The 25,477-nt window shown below is 58.3% G+C and overlaps 3 protein-coding genes across 12 annotated transcripts in view; 1 reads left to right on the top strand and 2 right to left on the bottom strand.

Annotated features, from left to right (window-relative positions):
• Window positions 1–545: 545 nt before the first annotated feature.
• Window positions 546–9,515, bottom strand: ZFP1 (ZFP1 zinc finger protein). 2 transcript variants are annotated; one of them, XM_075536228.1, is made up of 4 exons: window positions 9,386–9,515; window positions 6,410–6,452; window positions 5,507–5,633; window positions 546–4,134 (listed from the first exon to the last, which is right to left on the bottom strand). In XM_075536228.1, the coding sequence occupies exons 2-4, from the start codon at window positions 6,422–6,424 to the stop codon at window positions 3,047–3,049; spliced, it is 1,230 nt and encodes a 409-aa protein (XP_075392343.1). In that variant the 5' UTR covers window positions 6,425–6,452; window positions 9,386–9,515; the 3' UTR covers window positions 546–3,046. The 2 variants fall into 2 exon arrangements, with proteins under 2 accessions (XP_075392343.1, XP_075392344.1); XM_075536229.1 differs by having other exon boundaries at window positions 5,511–5,633; window positions 9,386–9,504.
• A 1,292-nt stretch (window positions 9,516–10,807) lies between these two features.
• Window positions 10,808–15,650, top strand: LDHD (lactate dehydrogenase D). Of its 6 annotated transcripts, none has more exons than XM_075537211.1 (11): window positions 10,808–10,918; window positions 11,488–11,600; window positions 11,754–11,895; window positions 12,004–12,145; window positions 12,266–12,425; window positions 12,891–13,090; window positions 13,186–13,314; window positions 13,411–13,538; window positions 13,969–14,059; window positions 14,141–14,252; window positions 14,331–15,650. In XM_075537211.1, the coding sequence occupies exons 1-11, from the start codon at window positions 10,847–10,849 to the stop codon at window positions 14,494–14,496; spliced, it is 1,455 nt and encodes a 484-aa protein (XP_075393326.1). In that variant the 5' UTR covers window positions 10,808–10,846; the 3' UTR covers window positions 14,497–15,650. The 6 variants fall into 6 exon arrangements, with proteins under 6 accessions (XP_075393326.1, XP_075393325.1, XP_075393324.1 ...); XM_075537210.1 differs by having other exon boundaries at window positions 13,186–13,538; window positions 14,808–14,873; window positions 14,995–15,650; XM_075537209.1 differs by having other exon boundaries at window positions 13,186–13,538.
• A 2,276-nt stretch (window positions 15,651–17,926) lies between these two features.
• ZNRF1 (zinc and ring finger 1) overlaps window positions 17,927–25,477 on the bottom strand; it is a 97,828-nt gene continuing 90,277 nt past the window's right edge. Inside the window, exons 3-5 of one of the 4 annotated variants that reach the window (XM_075538054.1) lie at window positions 20,394–20,499; window positions 19,090–19,181; window positions 17,927–18,564 (exon numbers count right to left, since the gene is read on the bottom strand). In XM_075538054.1, the coding sequence (XP_075394169.1) occupies window positions 19,124–19,181; window positions 20,394–20,499 (164 nt within the window). In that variant the 3' untranslated portion in view covers window positions 17,927–18,564; window positions 19,090–19,123. Of the gene's footprint in view, window positions 19,182–20,393; window positions 20,500–25,477 lie in introns of all 4 variants that reach the window. The other 3 variants (XM_075538055.1, XM_075538056.1, XM_075538053.1) reach the window with 3 other exon arrangements.

Genomic DNA, 25,477 nt, shown 5'->3' with positions numbered 1-25,477 from the left:
AACCAAACAGCTGAACGTGATGTAGAAAATGAATGTGTGAAAGGAAATCGTGATGAGAAGCTGGACTCTATTAAAAATAAGAGTCAGGCCTTTAAGGGTAATTGCTCTTAAACTCAGGCAGGGATATGTAGTCTATTATTACACTAGGACCCATTTGCTGACCAGTGACTGAGGCGTGACTCACATACACCCAGAGAAACTGGCACAAAATATTAATGGTCTACCGCCAACCACCAGCCGAGCTTGGGCAGCAGAGGAGCCGTTGCAGGATAAGCTTGCCACCTGGTGGCCAGCCTGAACATTGCAATGGTGGTTCAGCGCTTGCTAAGTGCTAACCCACCAGCAGAGACTGCTCCTCAGGAGGAAAGTGGCAGCCAAATTCTCCAGGACATTTCTACTGTCATACATGCCGAAGCTACTACTTGCCAGCAGTAAGCTGTTTTCAGCTTTGTTTTGCAACCCGCTGGCATTCAAAAGCCATAGTGTATGAGTGAAACGCACGGTTTCAAATTACTCAGTTGCCTTAAAAAGTAAAAACAGATGGATTAAATTTAACAATATATTTTATTTGATTCAATATATCCAAAATATCATTTCAACATGTAACCAATATTTAAAAACCACTGACAATCCTTGAAATGTTTGGGTGTTCCCCTCCTCCAGTGCACGGTCATGTATCAAGTAGCTATTGGTCCCTGCAGGTAAGGCCTGGAAAACACTGAACACTGGCCTCTCCTCCAGCCCATGGGCTCCAGGTGCAACACTGGCGCAGACCTGGAAACTCAGCAAAGGGCCATGATCTAACAGCCCAGCATCCGGCCTCTTTCCTTCATGGGCACACCTGAGCAGCACTGGTTAGCAGTCCACCTGTGCTGGCCCCAAGAACGTAGGGTCTAACCTTCAAGACCCATCACGGGGTTATGTTCGGATAACTGCAAGCAGCTGGCCTCTGTATGATAGCCCTGGGCTGTGGCAGCCCCCCTACCGCCCACGCCGGGCTGGAATTCCTCAGTTACTCCGTGCCCACTCCCCAGCGTTCCTGTGGTTCTAAGCCTCCCGTTAGGGCTGTCACATCACGCTGACCTCAAGGCCAGCAGGAGTGGTCCCTTCCTGAACTTTTGCACCCCTTCCCTGCCTCCACCAGTAGTTCTGGGTGGGCCACCTGTCGAGTCCCGGTGGCAAAGCAGGTTCCATGTTGGGCTGCCAACTACAAGGCCAGCAGTTAGAAGCCCCCGGCTGCTCCTGGGGAGGAAGATGAGGCTTTTGACCCCCTAAGAGCCAGCCTTGGACACGCACAGGGGCAGTTCCACCCTGCCTACAGGGCCACTGCGAGAACTGCCGGCAGTGACTGGGTTTAGTGTGGGCCACTGCTTTCTGCTTCGCCGCACATACTGACAAAGTTCAGCTTCAGTGCTGGCACTTCACTCCCTTCTCAGGGACAGAGGCCAGGCTGCAAGGATGTCGCCAAAGTGAAGACAGATCCCTGCTTTGCCACGAGGTGCTTCCAAGGGACACTTCTGGCGGCAGAGTGCCAAACTAACCTCTCCTGCGTCCTTGGCTTCTGGGTGTGCACAGAAGCCACGGACACTCCTGTCCAGACAGTGCTTGGTTCAAAGGTCAGGAGGACTCCATAAATTACCCTCGCTTTGACTCGACTGAACCAACCCCCTCTCTAAATTTCTCCTTCAGAGTCGCGGTCTTTTGCAGCATCTGCAGCCTTGAACGCCCTGAAAGGGCCCAGGCTTCTCTTGCGCACAGTCAGAAGACTGGGAGCTATCGGCACCTCTCTGCCTTCCCTACTCACTGGGCGAGAGGAACACGGGGACCTGGAGACTCCGTGTGGTCGGAGCCCATCAAAATGAACTGAAAGGACAACCAGGGCTGCAGCGGTCAGCCCAACTGAATGCTCTGTGACCGAGGGAAAGCCTGGGCTTGTGTGTCTTTGAGCTGCACGCAGGAGGAGAGGCAGTTTTAAAACACTGATCATCCAACACTGGATGGAGAGGCCAGTGGGAACAGGCCGGGTTATACAGCATTACACTCAAGCTGGCTCCAGAGGGACAAGCTGCAGGCTGATAGACAATGGGCCTCCAGGGACAGATGCCTACAGTAAACAGCAGAACAAGGAGCTGTCTCATTTCGAAAATGAGGACCTCAAAAAGCAACAAGTCAGACCTCTCTCGACAGTTAACGCAAATAAATTAATCTCCAGCCGCTGAAATGTAGCTAACGCCTCTGCAAGACAACTCGTCAATATGAGAGACGAGGCAGCACACGGATAACAATGGGGGGCACGTTTCTGGGGCACAACTGTTTGGTAGCACTCATGCGTTTGTGTGCAGATGCCCCACCCAGAGATGGGGGGGAAGAGCGGGTGTGTCGGTGGTGTGGTGTGTACTGGGTAATGACACTCTCTGTTCCCAACTGGCCTCAGACACGAACACTTTGATCGACTCTTCTAGTAAATCCTCTGCGAACCCAGAAGCAAGTGACAACATCAACATGGCTTTTTGTCTGCAGAAGAGGCAGCTGGATGACCAAGGTCTCGACCAAGGTCTCACCAGCTCCCGTGCTTGGGCAAGTGGTGGGAGAAAGAGCGGCTCCCCCCATGCCACCGCTGGCCTGGGCCGCATTTCATTCTGAATGCACCTGGCTGTCCGAGCACTGAAGAACACGTGGTGTGTGCACTTAAGAGGCGCCTTCTCTGATGTGTCCTAATGGTCATGCGGGCGAGTCTCAACACCCCCTCCCTACCCACCCCGTGACTGTGCTCAATTCACGTGCGCACGGGGCGTGTGTTCTATGACATCGGCTCACAAACCGCCACCACACAGTGCCGCCCTGTCCGCGCACCATGCGCCCTCCACATTGTGGCCTGGGGCATTCAGCTCACCGAGGGCAGCCGAGGTGGTCTATTTACAGCTGGGCATCCTCTGCGCGGGGCTCTTCGGCTGGGCGTCGCGCTCACTCCCGGGACAACGCTGGTCTTCAGCGATGCTGTGCGCACACTGTGTTCCTTCAGCTGCCCCCCACATCGGGTGCCGCCTCAGGGCTTGTCCCCCGTGTGGACTCTCTGGTGGACGCTGAGCCGCGACTTCCGGCTGAAGGCCTTGCCGCACTGGGGGCACGTGTAGGGCTTCTCGCCGGTGTGGATGCGCACGTGCAGCCGGAGCGTGGACCGCTGGCTGAAGGTCTTGCCGCACTCGGCGCAGGCGTAGGGCTTCTCGCCCGTGTGCGTGCGCGTGTGGATGATGAGCTGCGAGTTCTGGATGAAGGACTTGCCGCACTCGGCGCACGCGTAGCGCTTCTCGCCCGTGTGGATCTTGCGGTGGATGATCAGGTTGGACTTCTTGAAGAAGGTCTTGCCGCACTCGGCGCACGCGTAGGGCCGCTCGCCCGTGTGGATCCTCTGGTGGGTGGTGAGCTCGAACTTCTGCGCGAAGGTCTTGCCGCAGTCCCGGCACTCGTAGGGCTTCTTCTGCAGGTGGGCGCGCTGGTGCACGATGAGGTTGGACTGGTGCGTGAAGGCCTTGCCGCACTCGGCGCACTCGAAGGGCTTCTCGCCGGTGTGGATGCGCTGGTGCTTGATGAGGTTGGCCTTGTGGGAGAACGTCTTCTGGCACACGCTGCACCCGTACGGCTTCTCGCCCGTGTGGATACGCTTGTGGCTGACGAGCAGCGATCGGAAGGAGAAGGCCTTGTCGCAGTAGGTGCAGACGAAGGGCTGCGCCAGGGTTTGGATTTGCTGATGCTTGAAAAGGGCTTCCGGGTGGCCCGGAGCCCTCCCGCTCCCGTTGAAGGCCGGGCACTCGGGGCCCGGGGAGGCCTGCTCCCGCTTCAGACACAGGAGGGCTCTCCCCAAGCCCCCACCACCGCGCTCCTCGGCCTGCTTGCCGGCGCAGCTCCCGTGGCGTCTCAGCAGGTCGGCTTTGCCCCGCAGCGCCTTTTCATGGAGGTCGTGTCTGTAAGGTGCTTGTCTCAAAGCAGCGAAGTCCGTGCTCAGACGGAACGCTTTCTCCACGAGGTTACCTCTCTCCTCCCGGGGGGATTGGTTCCTGAGGACGAGACACGGCCTGTCCTGCCTGTCGGGGTTCCTGAGGTCCCGCGCCATCTGGTCGTCTGCCTTCCACACTTCTAGGAGAGAATACAGGGACAGGTGCTGTTTCTCACTCTGGAAAGGGGGGGGTGGTCCCCACATGAGCTCTACTGTGGGGCTGTTTCGCTTGGGGCCAATTTTCGTAAGGAAAACACAAAGCCCGTGGAGAGAGGCTGGAGGAAGCCTGAGGTTGATGGCCGAGCTTTCAGCTCCGCAGGTCAACAACGGCGTCAACGAGGCGCACCTGCCTTCGAACCCCTGACCACCGGAGATGCGGAGGGTGCTTTGCCCTCAGGAGGCAGGCAGCAGGGAAATGGTCAACACGGGGCCGAAGTGGAAAAGGGGCGGCTGAGCTGCCACTGAAGCCATGGAGCGAAACGCCAGGCCTCTCACCGGTCAATGGAAAACCAATTTCCTCCGCAGACTTTCAGCCAAATCACACTTTAGAAAAAAAAAAAAAAGATTTTAAGTGGTGGAGCAGGTGAGGTGGAGACGAAGGGCAGCAAAGGGTGCAGGTGACCCAGCAGCTGGTGGCTGGAGGGAGGAAGGAGGGCCCCGTGTCCTCCAGGACACCCCACAGGGAGCAGGGAAGGACCTGGGAAGCAAGGAGACAAAGATGTCGAGGGCCGAGGCCTGAGGTCGGCAACCACCCCTTGACCTCACAACCCTGGGCCTAGAGCGGCAGCCACAGTGCCCCTGAGACCACCAGTGTAACTTCCTTGAGGGTGGACAGGCAAGCTGACCCCTGGTCTCTGCAGAGGGGCGCTTTCATAACCGGCTGGTGAGACCCAGGAAGGCGCACATTCCAGAGGCGATGCTGTGCACATCCAAAGACCAGCCGCTGGGACAACAGGACCACACGCTCCGTGAGGTTTAGCTTCTATCAGAGGTGCCGTGCTCCCTGCCTGCAGCAGGGCACGCAGCGTCCCCAGGCACCTCTAGAGGTTCCTAAAGAGACAGATGGCAGTCCTGTCCACACACCCCCCCCCGGGCTTCTCCTCCCAACCCTCCCGCTCCCCTCAGGGACGCTCTGGACTAGGGGTCTGTGGCTGCTCTGCATGGTTCTCCTCCCTGCACCAGCTCTCACATCGCGTCTGGGGGATGTTCTCAGAGAGCCCGCGAGAGACACGGAGCTCTTAAATGCTCGAGGTGCCGAGACCCTGAAAACAAGCAAACTGGACTTCAGGGGCTATACCACCTCTCTACTTGATCCCCCACACTCAGGGCCCAAGCCCTCAGTAATTCAGAACCCCAAATCCAAGTGCAGCTGTGGAATGGATTCCGCGATGCTGCCCTGCGGGGCTTCCAAGGCTGCCCACTTACAGAAGGAGACGGCCCGTCTCCTCCCTGGAAGCAGCTGATGGGTTTGAACTGTAGCCAAGCACTTCAACCATGGCACCGCCACCTTACCTACTGAGAGTAAGTTGCTGTAATTCTCCAGCATCACATCCATGTACAAGATCCTCTGTGCGGGGTCCAGGTGCTCCCATTCCTCTTGAGTAAAGTCCACAGTCACATCCGTGAACGTCACCGAGCCCTGAAATGGTACATTGCCATTCCCTCGGCCCGGGCCCGAGGGAAACAGAATCTCATACCACCCCGCCCCCAATTTACACAAGACCAGCTACACACCCTGTTTATTCGGTCTTGTCCTGTCTCCGAAACTCACTTTCAGAAAGAGTGACAAATTTACTCAGCTTCTTCATACGTCTAACACGAGCACAGCTTTGTTTCCACAAGGATAGGCACTGTAACCAGAGCTGAGGAGCGTGCAGACGGAGGCTCAGAGGTTAAGGGATAAGCCCCAGAGAAGTGCTACAAAGTTAAGCGCTGGCTTAGTGACAACAAACAGGATGGCATCAAGAGCTAATGAAAAGCTTGGGATACTTAATGCAGATGAGGGAGTGCCAATTTTAATCCCAAGTAGTGGGCACAAAGAAAAACCTCGCCACACCCAAGCCACAAAAATAGGATTAAAAAAAACCAAACATTTGGTTAAGACACAGTTGAAGAGAAGATTAGTGAAGAACACAGGCCAGTAAGAAATACCTAGACCAGTAGACAGAAAGAAGGACGGACGGAAAGGAGAAGAGACCCAGGCGGTGCTGGCAGCCTGAAGGCCCATGCAATGTGTTCGGCCCAGCAAGAGGGAAGCAAGGAGCCGGTCTGCATAACACACAGGAAACACAACGAGCAAGGCTTGCCTGCTTGCTACTGGGTTTTCTACTTCTGCTTCTCTACTTCAATCCCTGGAGCCTATCAACATCCTCCAGTGCCCTGAAAACCCACCCGGGAAAGAATCCAACAACTCACCTGGAATCGGTTCATTTTCTACAGCTTTGGGGTGAAGGCAGAGCTGGAACAGAAAGATAAATAAAGCAACACTATTAGTAAAGATCCGCTCTGCCTCAGAATTCCGAAAATTCACGGGAATCCAACCCGACCACAATACAATACAGGACAGGTCAGAACCAAAGCCAGACTCACTGCCAGCGAGTCGATGCCAACTCATGGTGACCCGATAGGACGGGAGAACTGACTGCCCCTGTGGGTTTCCAAGACTAAGTCTTCACGGGGCAGACAGCCCATCTCTCGCAGAGTGACTGCTGGCGTCCAACTGCTGACTGTGCATCTGACAGTCCGACAACGGGGTCACTGAGCCACTGGGGCAGTGGGGAGTCCCTGGATGCCGCCTGGTCACAGGCCTCAGGGGGACGCTCTGGGCCTCCTTGGAGGGGGCAGAAAGGACCATGCTGCCACAGCCACCTGTGGGCTTGAGCCTCTGAGCAGGCCACAAAGGACCTTTTTTCTCAGTGTGGCAGCCGGGCAGGGAAAGCACACCAGGACAACACAAGTGTTAACGACAATGTAAAAACAACACTGATTTGAAGGCTGAAACGTGAAGTCGAATTACAAAAAGAACCGGGAAGCAAATCCGACCCGGGAGGGTGGGGGGGAGGAGGCTACAATGAACTGTTGGTTCTCACCAGTGGGGAGGTTACTGGGGTGCGAACGACTGACAAGCACTCACTTGGCTAGTAAGGAGAGTGGGGCATCGAACCCGTCCAGAGGCACCTCAGAAGAAAAGCCTGGACGCCGACCTCAACATCCGAGCGAAGTAAAAGCCGATGGAGCTCTGCCATCGGCAGCTCAAGGTTGCCAAGGGTGGAACGGGCCAGATGGCGTCTGGTGATGGGGGGCATATTAGTGACTGCTATTGCTGGGTGCCCCTGAGCCCGTTCTCAGAACAGAGCAAAAAGCCGCCCAGTCCTGCACCACCCTCACCACCTCTGCCCCGTCCATGTCCTTCACCGAGGGGTCTCCTTCCTGTGTCTGCGGACCCTGAGTTACTAATCACTGTTAAAAGTACAAAGGTCGGATACATTTCCAGGAAATGGGCGAGAGGAGATAACCATACCAGTAAGTCGTAGGAAGAAAGTAAACGCCAAGTAAAGAGGAGCGCCCTGAAGCAGACAGGGGCAACAGAGGCTGGCACCGGACCGGGCACAGGGCTGGTCGACGCAAGTCAGAGCCAATCAACAGCACCTAAAGCCGACAGCACCCCAGGAGAGCGACGTGCAGCCTCGTGTCAGGCATCCGACTGACACAATCAGGCAGGAGGGATTTTCGGAAGGCAGGCACACGAAGAATAAAGCCAATGACCCTAACATGATGGAGGAGTGAAAACTGAAAACCCGAGGGGCTGATACCAAGGGCTCCCGGAGAAAGCAATGTTGTGAACATGATGGCAACGTATGTACAAATGTGCTTGACACGATGGATGGATGGATTGTGATAAGAGCTGTAAGAGCCCTCGATAAAGTGATTTTTAAAAAAACCCAACCAACCAACCCACCAAAAAACCTGTCCCTGGGCAGAGAGGAGCAGGAAGCCATCCTGGCCAATTACAGGCCTCCTCCCGCTGGGGGCGGGGCCTGACGGCTGACAAAGCTCCGCCCCTGGTCCCCAGGAAAAGAAGGCTCCTCTTCAAGGCTGGACCAGGGTAACTGGTGGCTCCCTCGCTCACGACCCCCAGGCGGGCGGGCAACAGACTAGGCGGGAGTGGGGAGGGCCAGGAGGGTGAAGAAAGGGCAGTGCTGACACAAAGGGACAGGGAAGGTCAAAGAGGAGGAACTTGTACCATCCAGCGGAGTCTCCACTCACGCGAGGGAATGTGACTGCTCCAGAGTTTTCTACAGGAGCCCAAAGCGGACCGAGCCGCTAACCACCAAGTCAGCCGTTCAAAACCACCAGCCATTCCTCAGGAGAAAGATGAGGCTTTCTACTCCTGCCAAAGACTCCCGGTCTCAGAAACCCACAGGGGGCCCAAAGCCACCCACAGCAAGTCGAATCGACTCAAGGGCACAGTGAGACGGGGTTTTCCGGGTGCTCTGGGTTAGGCTAACCTCGAGGCCAGCAGTTCAAATCCACCCGCCACTCCTCGGGTGAAAGACGAGGCTGTCTGCTCCTGTAGAGAATTTTAGAAGCCCCTGCACAGGGCTCCCTGTGAGTCAGAATCCACCGGACAGTGCTGGGTTTGGGGGAGGGATCTGCAGGTCGGCAGGTCTGGCTCTGGGAAGCCCCCCTCACGGTAGGGGGAATGTGGATTCCAGTCCAATGACTGGAGCGCGGGCGTGAATGCTCGGGCAGGAGAGGGGCGCTCCCTGCCGGCATCAATCCTGACCTCGGGCCCTGCTTCCTAGAGGGGGTCGGGGCACCTCAGAAGGCACATGCTTGGAAAGCTGCAGCAGGCAGTGGCCGCTGGCTCGATGACCTTGGGTAAATCCCCCCACCTGAGCAGAGCAGGGACTAGGAGCGGCAGCGAGGTCAAGCGGGCGGGAAGCCGCGGAGGCTCCACTTTAGGCACGCCCCAGCCGACGGGCGAGCCCGAGCCTCTCCCCGCCCCGGCCGGGCCCGCGGCGTCTCCGGCGCCCAGTTGGCCGCGCGGCCCGGCTCCGCCCGGGTCGGGCCTCGCCCCGCGCCCCCCGCGGCGCCCGCGCGCGGCTTCCGGACTCGCTCCCGCGCAGCGGGGGACCCTGGCCGCGTCCGGAGGCGCTCCTCCTGACAAAGGGAGGAAGCCGGCCCTCACAGCTGCCGCCTCCGCGCCCGAGGGCCCGGCCGTGCGGCTGGAGGGGGCGCGCCCCGCAGCCTCGCACGCTGCCCCTAGGGTCACCGGCGGCCGCGAGTCGCCGAAGTTTGGGCTCCCACCCCGCATGGGCACGCGCCCATCCTGCACCCCATCCCCGCGGCCCCCAGGCTCTGCAGAGCTGCCAGGCAGACCTCTCGTACCTGCAGGGGCACAGCCGCCGCTCGCGGCTCGGGGCGAGGTCGGGTCACGGCGCGTGGTGGCAGAGACGCCCGGAGACCGGGGTCCTGTCGCCCACTCGCACTTGGAGGTGGGGGAAGGGTAGCCGCCGGCGCGCTCCAGCACTGCGCATGTGCAGACGCCGCTGCTGTTCCCAGGGTCCTCCAAGGGGTGGTCCTTCGACTTCTTTGGACTACGTTTCCCATAGGCCTCCGGGGCCGCATCTTAAGGGACTCGGGGGAAAGTCTACACCTCCGCTCAGCTGTTAGAAAGGAGCCGTCCGTGGTCGTCTCTGCGCCAGGACAATTCCCTTCCCCCAGAATAGGTTGTGAGTAGCAGTCCCTTAACACTTGCAGTCGCCACGCCGCGAAATCCTTTGGGCTGCAGAGTTTGAGTTTTTGGTTAATTCTCCCCAAATACACAAACCTGGCATGGACCGAGAAACAAAAACTTAAGTGAACCGTCTTGAAGCCTACGAAAGGGAATCCTAAAGCAAATACATCAGCCACTGTATTTTGAAGTCTTGCATTAACAAATACACACAGGCATTAAGAACATATTTAAATTTTTTAAAAGACCGTCGATAAGGGTTAGGGTTTAGACAAAATAAAAAAAGTCGAAAATCTTTCCAAATGCTTGGAGAAGGAAACTGCTAGAAACTGTTACGTTTCCGTATACTGAAGCAATATTCTCAGCTTGTTCTTATTTCAGTTGGACTGGGGAAATAAACTCGAGCGCTAAGTAACCCTAATCCTTGGAGTTAGGCAGTGTCGCGTTATTGCAAATAAGTATTCCTTCTTATTCACCTGGGAACTTCCGGCTGCAGCTGAATCTGCATTCGCATTACAATACTGAGAAAGAAGGAGTATTTTGAGATTCCAAATACTCAAAACTCACTACATTCTAGTGGATTCCCGCCCAGTGACCCTATAAAACTGCCTCTGGGTTTTTGAGACTCATTCCGTAAGAAGCAGAAAGCCTCATCTTTATCTCACTGAACAGTTGGTGGGTTCGAACTGCTGGCCTTGCGGGTGAGGCAAGAAATAAGACTCTATGTATCCGCCATTTAGAGGAGGGGGAAAAAAATCCCACACAAAACCATCGAATTAATCAAATCCCAAGAATTCGGTCAAGTTGCCAGATATAAAATGAATCTCCAATTCAGATATGTTCTGAGCTGGCAGGACCGTCAAAGAGATGGCAGCGAGCTTGTGCTTGCTCTAAGCACTCCAAGAAGACTTTGCGGCGGCCGCCGTCCCTCAGTTTCCCCACATGTCGGTTAAACCTCAGCTTTGCCGCCTGGCGCCCAGCAGACCGCTTAGCGGGGGCCACCTTAAGCGCCGGCCACCTTAAGCAGGCCCCACCCCCGGCGCGGCCCAGGGGCGGGCCGCTGCGCGAGCGAGGGGCAGCGCTCCTCCCCAGCCCACAACCCTAGCTGCCCGGCCATGGCCCTCCTGTTCCGGGCTGCGACCTGGGGGTTTAGCCCCTGGAGGAGGTACTGCTCTAGGGGGATGCAGGTAGGCCTGTAGGGTGGGGACCGCGCTTGGTTCCTGCTTAGCTCCTTGTGACCTTGGCCAAAGGGCCACTGGGCACGGTCCGCGATCCTTATGGGCATGGTGCCCAGTGTGGTCCGGGGTCCCACATCTGCCTGGAGGGATGCCCGATGAAACGTGTGTGGACGCTTGGGCTCCCAAATATATCAGTAGGTGTGTTGAAAGGATGCGTGTGCAACATTCTATAACATGGGAAGAACTCCCTAGAGTGGGGAGGCAGGGCACCCACAGCCGGCTTCTCCCTCGGAAGGCTCCATTTGTTGGTCTCTCCTGGGTGCCTGGGCCTCGGGCTGGCCCTTTGCCTGGGCTGGGCAGGGCTGGTAAGGAACCCCCTGTTGACACCCTGGTTTTATTCAGGGGCTGGCGGTGGGTGTTTGGGGACTCCCTGGAAAGGGCATGCTCCAGTAGATTGGGGTTACCTACAGTGGGGCACCCCCTGGCTTAGTTGCCAGTGATGGGGGGAGGCCATTGGTACCCAGAACATGCTGGCAGCCATGACCCTGTGACTCTCTGACCATGTGCTCCTCCCCCAGGGCGCTGTCAGCCCGGACTTTGTGGCTGCCCTGAGGGCGGTGGTGGGGCCCTCCCACGTGTCCACGGCCACTGCAGTCAGAGAGCAGCATGGAAAAGACGAGTCCATGCACAGGTGGGTAGAATGGGGTCCCCCCCTCACCTGTTTCGTGTCACCCTGGCCCCTCCTCTGCATCTCCACTGGGCCCTCACCCTGTGCAGCGGCCCTCAGGTAGGAGAGCGGGGAGCCCAGGGTGCCTGCCTCCCTGAGTTGCCTGCCTGATTCTAGGTGCCAGGCCCCTGACGCCGTAGTCTGGCCCCAGAATGTGGACCAGGTCAGCCGGTTGACAGCCCTGTGCTACAGCCATGGTGTGCCCATCATCCCCTTTGGCACGGGGACAGGACTGGAAGGTGGAGTCTGTGCTGTGCAGGTATGGTGAGGCTCCCCTGACCCCTGGCCAGGAGCAGCCCTGACACCCCTCGGCCCTGGGCAAGGTGCCGCCCATGGGGCCCTGCACTCAGCCAGCTTTTCCTGCCAGGGAGGCGTCTGCATTAACCTGACCCACATGGACCAGGTCCTGGCCTTAAACCCTGAAGACTTCTCGGTGGTGGTGCAGCCTGGCGTGACCCGCAAAACTCTCAACACCCACCTGCGGGACACCGGTCTCTGGTTCCCTGTGGGTAGGCCAGGGACACCCCATCCCTGAATTCTCCCTTCACCTTGGGGCTCCCTGCTGGCAGGACTGCACCTGAATCCTCCCCGTCCACCCAGGCTGCCTTCCGCCCACACTTGCTTTACAGATCCAGGGGCAGACGCCTCTCTGTGTGGCATGGCTGCCACCGGAGCCTCGGGCACCAATGCTGTGCGCTATGGTACCATGCGGGAAAATGTCCTCAACCTGGAGGTGGTGCTGCCCAGTGGGCAGGTGCTGCACACTGCCGGCCCAGGCCGGCACTTCCGGTAAGTGTCCCACTGTGGCCTTGTGGTGTGGAGGCTTGAGGGGGCGCCCCCAGGCCCCTCACCCCCAGAGATAGGCTCTCCTGCTGTGAGGTGCACCTCCTGCTGGGCCTGGGAGTCTGAAACGCTATCTGGAGGGCAAAGTTGGACAGTGCTGGGCATGTGCTCACGGTGACGGTGGACGTGGGCGGTGGTGCACAGAGCCTGTCTCTAGCACACACATATACACACACGAATGCATACGTACATGCAGGCACACCCTTGAGAGGGCACCCAGGCAGTCCAGGGCCACAAGGGAGGCTAGCTTAGCCCGCAGGCTCCAATCTGCATTTAGCAGGGCCCCAGGGCATGGGTGCCCTGAATCCCAGGGCCCACTCAGAGCCCTGTCACTACGGGCCCCAACACTGCTCGGCCCCAGGCCGTTTCTGGACCGGGCACTGCTCATCCACCTGTGTGTCCTTGATCCAGGAAGAGTGCGGCCGGCTACAACCTCACAGGGCTCTTTGTGGGCTCTGAGGGGACCCTGGGCCTTATCACAGCTGCCACCCTGCGCCTGCACCCTGCTCCTGAGGCCACGTTGGCTGCCACGTGTGCCTTCCCGAGCGTCCAGGCTGCCGTGGACAGCACCGTGCAAATCCTGCAGGCCGCGGTGCCCGTGGCCCGAATCGGTGAGGCAGGGGCTGTGTCCTTCTGGAGGGCTCCCCCAGAAACCGCTCTGGGCCCAGGTCTGAGCCATTGCACCCTCGGTCTGCTCTGCTCCCAGAGTTCCTGGATGACGTCGCGATGGCCGCCTGCAGCAGACACGGCAAGCTGAGCTGCCTGGTGGCGCCCACGCTCTTCCTGGAGTTCCACGGCTCCCAGCAGGCCCTGGCCGAGCAGCTGCAGCGGGCAGGTGCGGGCGCTGCAGGGGAAGGAAGGGGATGGCAGGAGGCTCCCCCCTCCCCCGACCCCATGGAGGGCCTGCTGTCAACTCCCTGGCAACCCACAGAGGAGATCACCCAGCACAACGGGGGCTCCCACTTTGCATGGGCCAAGGAGGCCGAGGAGCGCAGCCGGCTCTGGACGGCGCGGCACAACGCCTGGTACGCCATCCTGGCACTGCGGCCTGGCTCCAAGGTGAGGGGGCTGGGGGCCGGCATGCCTGCCCCCTCCTGTGTGGAGCAGCAGACTGAGGCCCAGAGACACCCCCAAACCTGACCCTGGCTGCAGGCTACCCCCTGCAGAAGTTGTTCAGAGGCTCTGGGGCAGAGCGAGCTGGAAGCCCAGGGCAGCGTGCTTGCGCACTGTGAAGAGGAAGGCTTCCTGAAAGGCAGGGCAGGTGTTAGCATCAGCCCCATGGCTGGGGATCCAGGGATCCAGCTGGGGAATGGCCCATGGGAGTCCCCAAAGTATGGGGCTGCAAGCAGCTGGGCCCATCTGGAGGGAGCTGAGGCTCCGAGGCCCACCAGGAAGTTTCCTGATGAGAGGCTTTGAGTTGGAGCCAAGTGCCTGCTACCCTCCACTCTGGGCCTTCACCCTCAGCTCTTGGCCCTGTCCCCTGACCCAGGGCTACTCCACTGATGTATGTGTGCCCATCTCCCGGCTGCCGGAGATCCTGGTGCAGACTAAGGAGGACCTGAAGACCTCAGGACTCACAGGTCTGGCCTGTTCTCTGGGATCCTGGTGGGTGGATAGGTGAGTGGGGCTGGAGGCAGCAGCTCTGTCTTCCGGGACCCCAGGAGCCATTGTGGGGCACGTGGGGGACGGAAACTTCCACTGCATCCTGGTGGTGGACCCTGAAGACCCGGAGGAGCTGCACAGGGCGGAGGCTTTCGCACAGCAGCTGGGCAGGTAGGAGCAGAGGGCAACTGATGGGGGCATGCTGGGGGGTGGGGGGCGGTCACGCTGAAGACCTTTGCTGGCCTCCAGGCGGGCACTGGCTCTCCACGGGACATGCACTGGGGAACATGGCATTGGGCTGGGCAAGCGGCAGCTGCTACAGGAAGAGGTGGGGGCTGTGGGTGTGGAGACCATGCGGCAGCTCAAGGCCACGCTGGACCCCCAGGGACTCATGAACCCAGGCAAGGTGTTGTGAGAGGCTGTGCATGTGGGACCCCTGCACTCAGGCCGCCTCCAGAGCCCAGCCAGCCAGTCTTCTGAACCCCCCACCCCACCCCCCGGGTCAGGTGGGGGTGGGGAACCTGGGTCTCTGGCTCCTCCCTGGTCCCCTGAGTGTCCTGGGGTGGGGACACTTGTCTAGTAAATGACTCAGGGTCCTTCCTGAGATACTGCCTCCTCTGCGTGTACATGTCCTGCCTGGGCTGGGGAGGATGGGGCGGCTTAGATCCACCTCCAGGCCTAAGACAGCGCCCCTCCAACTGGGTCCCTTCCCTACCCCACCGAGAGGACCCAGCAGCTGGACCCCAACAGCTGCAGACAGGAACCTGATGCTCCAGGACAGCAGCCCTTCAGGTGAACCCATACTGCCTGGAACACGGGCAGCTGTTGGGAGGCCACCCCTGGGCACTGCCCTTCCGTACCCTGCATGCAGCCTGCCCAGCTCCTCCATGGGCAGCCAAATGCCTAACCCCAGGGGCCAGAGCTCACCATTAGATGTGGAAGTGACGTGATCCGCCCAGTAACACGCCTCTCCAGGGAGCAGTACCTGCAGCTACCAACCTTTGTGCCTCTGCCAGTCTGGGCCGGCTCCCTTCCGCGGCCGTGCTGCCAGCAGTTCCGCCGGTGGAACTCGGCGGTTGTTCCCCCAAAAGCCCACAAGAGGGTGCCGGTCGCCACGAAAGCTCAGCAGCATCTAGCTGGGGTTGGCCCTTCCTGGCAGGGCCTGTAGCTCTGAGCCTTGGATGCCAACCCCTGCAGTGCCTTCCCATCTCCCGTGCCCTCTGGGCCTTTGGCACCTTGGGAAAGGGCTGTACCCCAGACAGCCTTCCTGACCCTCGCTCCAAAGACAGACAGCCTCTCTAATACGGCGAATGAAGCAGGCCCAGGGCTGTGCCACGGGCTAGTGCAGACTCCTCCCCCCAACCCACTCAGCTCCTGTGCTCTTGACTGCCCCCCACCCCCTTTGGGGCTGCATCCTCTTTTATGTGCCCTCCAATGCTCAGCAAATGGCCATTACCCCAAAAGCTTTTACCAAGGAAAATTTTCAGTGCACAGAAACATGTGAATAATTGTATGTTGTTCATGGAAATACCAGCCACCGAAGAGGCCACAATAAATGTTTGCCTCCTTTGTGTGTCTATTTTGGGGACCAAGCATGTAGAGTTGTTACAGAGTTCATGACAGAGCCCCCTCTGTACATGAACATAAGGACAAGGTCCCGCACCTTACATTGCTGTACGCCCACAAGGCCATTCTGACTTAGTGACCCTACAGGACAGGGCACACTACCCCATGGGGGTTCCAAAGTGGTAAAACCTTTAGGAAGCACAATGCCTGGTCTTTCTTCTTCGGTGCAGCTTGGGCGTGTGAACTACTTACCTTTCAGTTAGCAGCTAAGCACCCAAGCATTGGGTGTCTGGGCCCCTCATTGCCCTGAGCATTTCTGACTCATAGTGACCATAAAGGGTGGGGCAGGACCGCCACTGTGGGTCAGTGTAAACCCTTCATGGCAGTAGACAGCCCTTGTCCAGAGGAGTGCTTTCCAAAGGCTGATTTTGTGGGTTTAGCAGCCCAATGCGTAACCACTACACCACCAAGTTAATAAAACATTAATACCCCATCCTTAACTGAACACTTTATTAGAAGGATGGCTGGGTAGGGTGTCCAGGTGTTTCCCACAGCACACCCGGCAGCAGTCACTTCCCAGCGGCTCCTCCCCAAAGGCAGAGCAGGAGGAAAACTGCTAGCAGTCAGTATGGGGGTGGCAAATCCCAGCTCCACCTGGGAAGCCCAGGCTCCAAGGCTTCCTCTTTGCCCCAAGAACCAACCAAAGTGGGGAGGCCAAGGCAGCTGGCAGAGGGTGGCAGTGAAAGGCGTGGGTGGTAGGTGGAAGAAGCTGGTAATTGCACCAGCATCGGTTCCAGCCAGCTCAGGGACACCCGAAGACCAGTCCAAGGGGCGCTGGGGCACCTGGCATGGCCTGCAGGCCTAGGGGTCAGCCAAGGAGACAGGCGGGGCTGAGCTGTGCCTGCCCCACCAGCTTTGCTGCGGGCTGTATCCCCTTTACACTCGAGGAATCTGAGATTCTCCCAACATTATGCTGAGGATGCAGAGGCCCTGAAGGCAGACATGCTAGCCAGCTGCAGGCTGCTGCCCCTCAGGGGTGCTGGCTGGGGCCCTGGTCTCCATCCCAGCTGGAGCTGCCACGAAGGCCTGAGCTCCTCACCCGCCAGCTTGGCCTTCCTCCCCCGGGGCATGGGGCGCCCGAGCTCACATTGCCCAGGTACTCCTCATGTCTGGCCGGCACTCTGCTGGAGGGCGGGCCGAGCCGGAGGCAGCTGCACAACTGACGGGGCAGGTCTGAGGTGCAGCAGAGGCAGCCCCGGCAGCCTGCCCTCTGCCTGGCACTGCTGCTCCCTGCCCTCCACTGCCCGCCCAGCCAAGTTTGCCAACTTCTGTGAGCCACGAGTGGCTGGTTCTGGTTCAAGGGCTCAGCACTGGCTTCGTCCCAGTCCAAGGCCTCTTCTGGGCTGGAGTGGGGCTGGCCCGTGAGTCAGCAGAGACAAGTCTCGAGCAACAGGCTGGCAGGGTGTGGGCAGCGGGCATGTGCCAGCCAGCACCTGGAGGTCAGAACCTCCACTGGCTGCCAGACCTCTGCCCGTGCGGGTCTTTCCAGAACAGCAACATCACACTTGTCCCTCCCCCCCCCACCCCAGGCATAGTAGGAGACCCTCAGAGCCCCACTTCACACCTGTATAGTCCAGAGCTAGTCACCGGAAGGGGGTGAGCAGGGAGACAGGCTTTGCTTCATTTCCTGACGCCCCCGAAATAAGACCACACCGTGCAGCTTTTATCAGACATGATTTTAATACCATATCAAAACACCTTGACTAATGAAGAAAGCTTGCTTCTCCCAAGCTCTGAACATTTTTTTTACATTTTATACGATTTTTTCTTTTTTTAATATATAAATACAGAAACCTATATGGCACGGCTGATGCCACATGAAGGGCGATGGCTAAAAGGTTCTCAGAGTTGCCTGAAAACGGGGAGGCTGAGGCTGGGAAGCTTTAACTAAGTCTGCCCCCCGTTTTTTACAGTTCCTGGTGGGGGGTGGGGGGTGGAGGCCACAGAGCCTGAGACAAATGCCCGGGCGTTTTTGTGGGACACTTGTGAGGGCTCAGGGCCCAGAGCCGACCGAGACCGAGAGGGGATCACGGAGGAAGGGCAGGTAGAGGGTGGCAGGTTCTCGATGGGCTGCTTTTTGGCTGCAGGGTCCCCCGGGGGGTGGGAGGGAAACAGAAAAGGAACAAACCTGGGGCGGGGCTGTTTTCTGTCACTTAGCGGGTGATAGTTGGGCAGCAATCTGTAAACATCACGAGGAAAAACACCAGTCGACACTAGACTTTGTTTTTTTATAATTTTTTTTTGTAAACACATTAAAGACAGACCCACAATGCCTTTCCAAGGTGAGCCAAGAAGTAAAGGCCCCTTCCCCTCCTGGGACAAGGGGCAAAGGAAGGGGGGCGGTCAGCGCCTTCTTCTCAGACTAGCTCAGCTCATCCTATGGGGTGTCCTGGGGGAGGCATGGGAGGGGGAAGAGTCATTCTCCAGTCAGTGTGGGAGGGGTGGACCCTGTCCCCACTGGGGTCCCAAGCTCAGCTCTTCTCCAATGTCTGCTGAGCCTCCTGGCTGGCACAGGGCCAGTCTGTCCCAGAGTGGATCGCAATAAATAAGTGGTGCCCGCCTGGCCAGAGGGCCGCCTCATGCCATCCAGCTGGGGCGGGCGTCTGCGTTCCCGTCGTCATCAGTTGGTTGGTCGGTCGGTCGGTGGGGGAGGCCCCTGGAGCCAAACATCATGCCGGGAATTGGGGCTCGCAGTCCAGCGCCGGGCTCCACTCACTCCCCCTTGCCTCCTCTCACCCTGGCAGCCGCCTGCTCCCAGGTGGTCAGGGTTTGAAGTGAAGGTAAAAAGAGCAGATGTCCCTGATTTGTCTGACATCATCAGCTGTCTGGGAGCTTACTGGGAATAAATACAATAAACCTAGTGGGGAACAAATGAAAGGGGCAGGGGAGAGAAAAGAGAAAGGATACCCCCAAACCTTTGGATGTGCGGCAAGGTGGAGGCAGGGATTTGGACTTCCCTGGGGGATGTGTTTGCCGAGGGGGGGAGGTGGAGAGGAGAGAGGCCATTGGTGAGGGTGACCCAGGAAGGCATGCCAGGGGAGGCTAGGGTAACAGGGCCACGGGGGGGGCGGGCGGGCTGAATTGGGCCTGGAGGCCTGGGACTCATCTGGAAGCAGGAGGCACCAGGGAAGTGGCCTTGGTTGGGCTGAAGCAGCAGAAAGATGGCTGTCGACAAGCAGGTTCTCATCGAGGGAGGGCGGTGTCCGCACAGAGACTGGGTGCGATGAATACCCAGCCACCGGGGTTCAGGAGATGGCCAGAGGTGAGGGCTAGACTCACGCAGGGCAGTGACCCTGGGCATGGCCACCCTTCGTGTGTACATATGGTCTGTATCGTGTCCTTGCCCCATGTCCCCCATGCCTGGACACCCCGACAGGCTCACCTCTGAGAGGAGTCAGTGAGCATGCCCGGCAGGGTCAGTCCGCGGGGTGTTCTGGACAAGATCTGTTCACTTCAAACCACGAATCTATGCAACTGAGTGTAGGGGGCAAGGGAGACACAGTCAGCTAGATTGCTCGTGCAAGGTGCTTTCAGAGGGTTGAATTCCTGGGGGGCGGGGAGAATCACCCTGAACCTCTCCTGGGAGGACCCTGGGGAGACATGGCTGAGTCTCTAAAAGCAGAGAGGAGGGAGGACCCCACCCCTACAATAACTGAGCTGGGTGGAGAGCAGTGGCCAACCAGGCAGTTCTTGGGGGCTGGCCCTGCAGGGCAGGGAAGGAGGACCAACACTCTTGTGGCCAGCGCAGAGGAAGCACCAGCTGTGCATTATGGGTGAGGGCGGCGGCAGCCATCTCTACGGTCTGGAGGGAGGGAGGGAGGCAGGAGCAAAGATGACGGATGACCCTGGCTGCTGGGTCTGAGGGTGGCTGGTCAAAGGAGCGCTGAAGCCTGCACCCACCCACCCCACCCTACCCTATCCCCGCCAGGGGGTGCTTTTCTGGAGACCCTAATGCTGCCGCCCAGCTCTGCTGCCAGGGTAGCTGGTCCCTTCCCTTCCCAGCAGCCACAGGGAGCAGAGCCTGTCAGGAAGGCTTGGCCTAGCACTGAGAGACGATAGGGGGCAGCAGTTGCCCAAGACAGCTTTCTGACTTGTAAATCAACAGCTGTGTATTTTCAAAGACAGGAACTGGACAACTGATTTGCATATTCTCCGCAGGGCCAGCAATTTCCTTACTCTGGTTCTGGTTAGTGCCACCCTGGGGAGCCTGTCCAGCTGCACCGGTGCCTGCGTGTCACTGGATGATCACTCTCGGGCTAGCAGTCATCCTCAGCGCAGGCTGGAGGAGCCAGGGGTAGGGGCCCGCCACTCGCAGTGTGGTGTGCACCAGAGTGAGGCCTTGGCCCTGCTGAGCACAGCTGCCTGCAGAGCTGGGCCTAAGAGGCAGTGATCCACTGCCTCCTGTCCTGTCCCTGAGAACACAGTCCAAGGGCACCTCCCCTGCACTGCTGAGGCTTTTACTCTCAGAGTGGGGGCCCTTGAAGAGCCAGATGGGGAAACCACCTCCCAGGTAAAGGGGGGCACCTCAGCCCTGGCTCCACTCTGTACCCCCGCAGCACTCAACCAGCGCTGGCCACCCCAGCCCATGCCCTGGCACTTCAGCTGACAGACCGGTGTGCACCCTGCACCCACAAGGCAGCATGGCCCCGTCCCCCACCTCCCAGTGGCCTCTGGGATGTGCGGTACCTTTTGTGATAAATGCAGAGGCAAGGCAGCCTGGCTATCGTGTCTCCCTGAAGCAGCTCCTCCAGGCAGATCACGCACTCGCCTGCGTCCTTAGTCAGCACGTCATCTGGGGGGCAGGGGAGAGGGTTCATCACCAGCAGTCACAGGCCTAGAGTCCTTAGGGCTTCTGGGGTGGCCTGTGGGGGACCATGACACCCAAGAGGGTCCTCATCCCCAAGCCCTTGCTGTAGAGACAAGGATCCATAACCAAGAGGCCCGGGCACCAGAGGAAGAACACAGCAGCATCAATTTGAGGCAGACGGTCCCCCACGTATGCCATTACCATTACTGTTCCCCTGAAGAAAACATGCAGGCGGTGCTTTAAAAATCGCCTAGGAAGACGAGCCAGCCAGGGTGCAGTGTAGCAACGATGAAACATACAACTTTCCTCTAGCTTCTAAATGCTTCTTCCCTCCCCTCCCCACTACCATGATCCCAATTCTACCTTACAAATCCAGCTAGACTAAAGGATGCACACTGGTACAGATAGGAACTGGAAACACGGTATCCAGGACAAATGATCCCCTTCAGGACCAGGACCAGTGGTGAGAGTGGCGATACTTGGAGGGTGGAGGGAAGGTGGGGTACAAAAGGGGGAATGGATTACAAGGATCTACATATAACGCCCTCCGGGGGGGGGGGGAGACAACAGAAAAGCGGGTGAAGGGAGATGTCGGAGAGTGTAAGATATGACTAATAATGTTTTGGTTTGTTTTTTGACAAAATAATAATTCATGAATTATCAAAGGTTCATGGAGGGAGGGAAAAAAACAAGGAGCTGATACCAAGGGCTCAAGTAGAAAACAAATGTTAAGAATGATGAGGGCAACAAATGTACAAGTGTGCTTCACACAATGAATGGATGTATGGATTGTGATGAGTTGTACAAGCCCCCAATAAAATGATTAAAAATACATAAAAATCTCCTGGAAAATGGGATTAAGAGATAATGCAATTCTTCCACGAGGTTTCCGAAGTCCCATTCTATGCCACATGCACTGGTTTCTGGTTTGGAGAAATATGGCAACAGGGAGAAAGTAATCAGGCAGGAGCGCATGGAGGCAGAACACCAAACACCACTCGCTCTCACCGCCATCAGGTCAGCGCTGACTCACAGTGACCCCCTGTGGCCTTCTGAGACCGACTGCTGACGGGAGTAGAGAGGCCAGTCTTTCTCCCTCGGAGCTGCCGACCATGCGGGTCACCATGACACTACCACGGCTCCTACCCCACACTGCAGCCACCAGTGAACCGTGAGGACGTCTCCCGAGAGGAATATGGGTGCCCCAGCACTGCTGAGCCAGCAGCCTGTCCTCCAGCAATGCTGTTCTGTGCGCTGGCCACAGCCTCAGGATCCAGGGAGCTCCCAGTGTCGTTGGGGAGGTCAAGAAACAAGAGCCAACCAATGGCAGAGAGTCTTCTAGAAACTTTTAAGACGAGGATAGCCCCAGGTACGAGGGATACAGACCACCTGAGCTGCAGGGGATTGGGGGGGCGGGGGTTTGACCACAGGGGCTCCTGGGGAGCTGGGCATCCTGAGGTGAGCTGGACGCACAAGGTGGAGGGGAGGAACGATATCCTCGAACCTGGGAACTGGAGGATGTTCTTGTGATGGGTGCAGAGAAACCTGTGGGGCATGTGTGGCCTTGAACCCTCTGGAGACTGAGGACAAGGAGCTCCTCTGGAGACCAGCGCAGAGTACAGGACAGGGGAGAGGATGGAACTGGGGGTGGGGGAGTAAGAGGAGGAGATGGATGGACATGGGGTGGAAGTGAAAACTCGGGGGTGAGGTGGGGCTGAGGTAGCTATATTTAGGGACAGGAGGGCTGTCCCTACCATGCCTGCAAAGGAACCCATAGGGTGGCTGAAAGAAATCAGACACCCATTAGACACCTGTGGAGACCCCAAGCAGCATGCCCCCTAAGCCAGGTGGGAGGTATAACTGGACACTCCAAACTTGGCCCAGCCTCATGACATCACCCAGGAGGGCTCAACCCAGCCAATAAGCTCAACCAATACCTTCAGCCACGCCTTCCCCCAGCCAGAGGGTGGGCTAGAATGAAGGCAGGGAGCACGCTTTGGGACTCTTACTCTTTACCCTGCTCCTGGTCAGAGGCAGTTCAGAGGGCTATGTGCTTACTTGGGCCCACAGCCTCTCTGGCCCCCTCAGTCCCAGGGATCCTGCCCCACCCACCCCCAGTTTCGCAGGTGTGGGTGGTCTTTTCCACAAAGTTGTGTACTATTCCCCCAAGTCTCACGCTCTTACGAGTTTGGCCCACTGTATCCATCCATCCCGTCGACTTTGTCCTCTTTGCTGCCTCGATACTTTACCCAGCACCACGTCCTTCTCCAGGACTAGTCACGAAACCAAGTCTCCCCACCCTTGCCTCTAGGGCGCAGTCTGGCTGGGCTTCCTGGACAGGCTTGTGTGCTCTGTGGGCAGCCCAGGGTACTTTAAAAGCTCTTCTTCAGCGCCGTACTTCGAATGCAACAGGGCTTCCACAGTCCCCCTTATTGAATGCACACGAGGTGAGTGAATGCCACAGCTTCGCTGAAGAGCACTCCAGCCCTAAAAGTGACGTCTTGCTTCTTGACACTTTAATGAGGTCTTGTGTAGCACATTCAACCAATGCCACATGTCGTTTGAAATCATGGAGATTTGTGTTCTTTGTGGAACCCACACACATCCAAAGCAGGATCTCTTCTTTTTCTGCTGACAACCTCGCTCTTCCAAGGACAAGATCTTCACTGACGCCACCTGCCCACAAAGCCAGGAGCAAGTCCTGGTTCCTCATCAACTACAGAAGCGTGGGCAAGATACTCAGCTTCCGGGACCCATAGCTCCTCTTCTGTAATGCGGAGAGAAGACAGCTGCCATGGTAGATGGAATAAGCTGCGATTTCACGGCAGTGCCCACTGGCAGGGGGAGTTGGTTTTCCCACGCCTTCAATGGACTTGGCCAATCCCAAGGCAAGACCCTCAAGAGACGTCCGCGTTTCCTGTCTCAGCCTGCTACCTCTGGCATGTGAACAGGCCCAAGCAAGAGGAACACAGGTACCAGACGCTGGCCAGCTTCAGCCCAGCCCAGCCCAAGATTAACCACCAGCTGAACCCACGGAGGAGGCTAACAGAGACTGGCCAAGCTGTGTGCAGACCCGCAGAACCATTACAGACTCACCATAAATAAATGACTTTAACTACCTTTTAAAAAAGGTATGCCGGTGTTTCCTCTGGAACACATCAAAAGGGTACGGTGGTGGACAGACAGAGGATAAAGGGCAGACAGACAGGTGAGAAAGCGCAGCGGACATACGGACGCACAGCAAAACTTGTTTGACGTGGCCGCTTATTTGACATTTTTAAGTTGCCAAACATCCCGACAAACCCGGGAGCTGGCCGGGATCCAGGCCAGGTGGAGCTGGGTGGAGACCGGCTAGGGGCTTCCTTCCCCAACATCCCTGGGTTGGCTCTGCTCTGCTCAAGCAGGCGGTGGCCCACTTTCCCCCCAGGACAAACTGCACTTCCTGTGCACACAGGGTTGGGGACAGCCTTCTCCCTACCAACCGATCATCCCTGCACCACGTACTGGGCAGCGCTGCACCTTCCAGCTGGTCTGGGTGTGAGCATAATGAGGAGTCCTGCCAGGCTCGCACTGGATGTGGGGCCACTGAGTGGGGGAGGCTCCTGGGAGTGACAGGAGTCCCGCCCTTGGAGTCTGATGACCTTCGAGAGCCAGGCCCACAACTAGCACTATGCCCAGGGGCAGCCTTCGCCCCACAGCCAGCCAAGGTTGGAGTGGGTAACCAAAACATCCTGCCCACTCCCGGGACTATGGGTGTCCCCAGGAGCGAGCAGGGAAGTAACCATGACTGCAGGGCGGCCATCAGCCAGCTCCCAGGAGACGTCCACTCAGGACGGGAGCCTACTGCCCGCTGGGAGGGGAGTTCACAGCCGAGATGTCGCAGCAGCACAAAGACAAGGGCCCGAACACACAGCAACTGGGCCCCTGTGGGCAGCCTCCTCTGGGGGACCAGGCTGCACTGCCAGCCTTTCCTAGCTCCTCATGCCCTGGTGAGCAAAGCAAGCCAATGTCACCGCCCACCGTGGGCCTGTGTCAGTTATCTGTCCCTCCCATCAGAATGGGAGCATGGGGACTGTGGTGGGGCAGGGCTGGCAGGCTCCCTCCTGTAGCTCCAGCCTGACCTGTCAGTACTCCCACTCCTGCTGCAGGCCCAGCTCTACACCAGCACAGCCTCTGCCCTCACCTTCAGAACACAGCTCGAGGAAGGCGGGAGCTGGGGGGACCCAAGCCGCTGAGGCCGGATCTAAATTCAGATCTAACCCCAAGCCTCCTCCCTGCCTTTCCTTGTAAGACCAGGTGGCACGAGTGCCCGGCTATCCCACAGACAGCACCTTCCAGTCCCGTGTGGATATATGAGTGGGGCAGAGGGAGGGCTGGAACGTGGGTGCTCAGAGAGAATAGGCCACATTCTAGGGAGCTACACTCTCACCCTTGGCTTGCTCACCTTTTTTTTTCCCTCCCACCGATGGACAGCTCTGCCAGACACCGCCATGGCCCCCACAACTGCTGGCCGCATGAAGGGGCCTCGGCCATACATATGCCTGGTGGCTTGCTGGTGGTGGTGTGTGTGTGGGGGGGGGGGGCAGTGGCAGGAGCCAAGGCAGCTGCATGGGACAGCACAAACTGTCCCCCTGGGTCTGGTGGCAGTTAAGGCCCTGGGGGAACCTCGCACCTGAGAGGAGACAGGGACCCAGGTCCCCGTGCACCAACCTCATTTCCAGCCTGAGTGCAGAGCCAGTGCCCAGGGTTGAGAGGGGAGGAAGGGCAGGGCCTTGCTGGCACCCTTTGTGGGAAGTGTAGGAGGCTTGCTCTGCAGACAGAGAGGGATGATGGGGGAAAGAGCACCCCCATCCGCAGCTGCATGCCCATGAGGCACCCACCTAACTGTCAGTGAGAGCCCAGAGGGTGAGAGGGGACAGCGGGGCACACGGGTGTGCAAGGACAGATGTGGCAGCAGCAGCAG

Source organism: Tenrec ecaudatus, chromosome 18 (genome assembly GCF_050624435.1).
Source record: "Tenrec ecaudatus isolate mTenEca1 chromosome 18, mTenEca1.hap1, whole genome shotgun sequence".
NCBI lineage: Eukaryota > Metazoa > Chordata > Mammalia > Afrosoricida > Tenrecidae > Tenrec > Tenrec ecaudatus.
Note: the sequence above shows the minus strand (reverse complement) of the source record. Positions and strands in the feature narration are given on the sequence as shown.

What these genes read in the sequence shown, in the direction of transcription:
- ZFP1 (XM_075536228.1), bottom strand. An exon ending in CAGCAACTTACTCTCAGTAG is followed by an intron (nt 4,135 to 5,506) that starts GTAAGGTGGCGG and finishes ATTCTCTCCTAG; the next exon opens with AAGTGTGGAAGGCAGACGAC.
- LDHD (XM_075537209.1), top strand. Translation starts at nt 10,847, where the DNA reads ATGGCCCTCCTGTTCCGGGCTGCGACCTGGGGGTTTAGCCCCTGGAGG. An exon ending in GGTGCCCGTGGCCCGAATCG is followed by an intron (nt 13,091 to 13,185) that starts GTGAGGCAGGGG and finishes CTCTGCTCCCAG; the next exon opens with AGTTCCTGGATGACGTCGCG. An exon ending in TTCGCACAGCAGCTGGGCAG is followed by an intron (nt 14,253 to 14,330) that starts GTAGGAGCAGAG and finishes GCTGGCCTCCAG; the next exon opens with GCGGGCACTGGCTCTCCACG.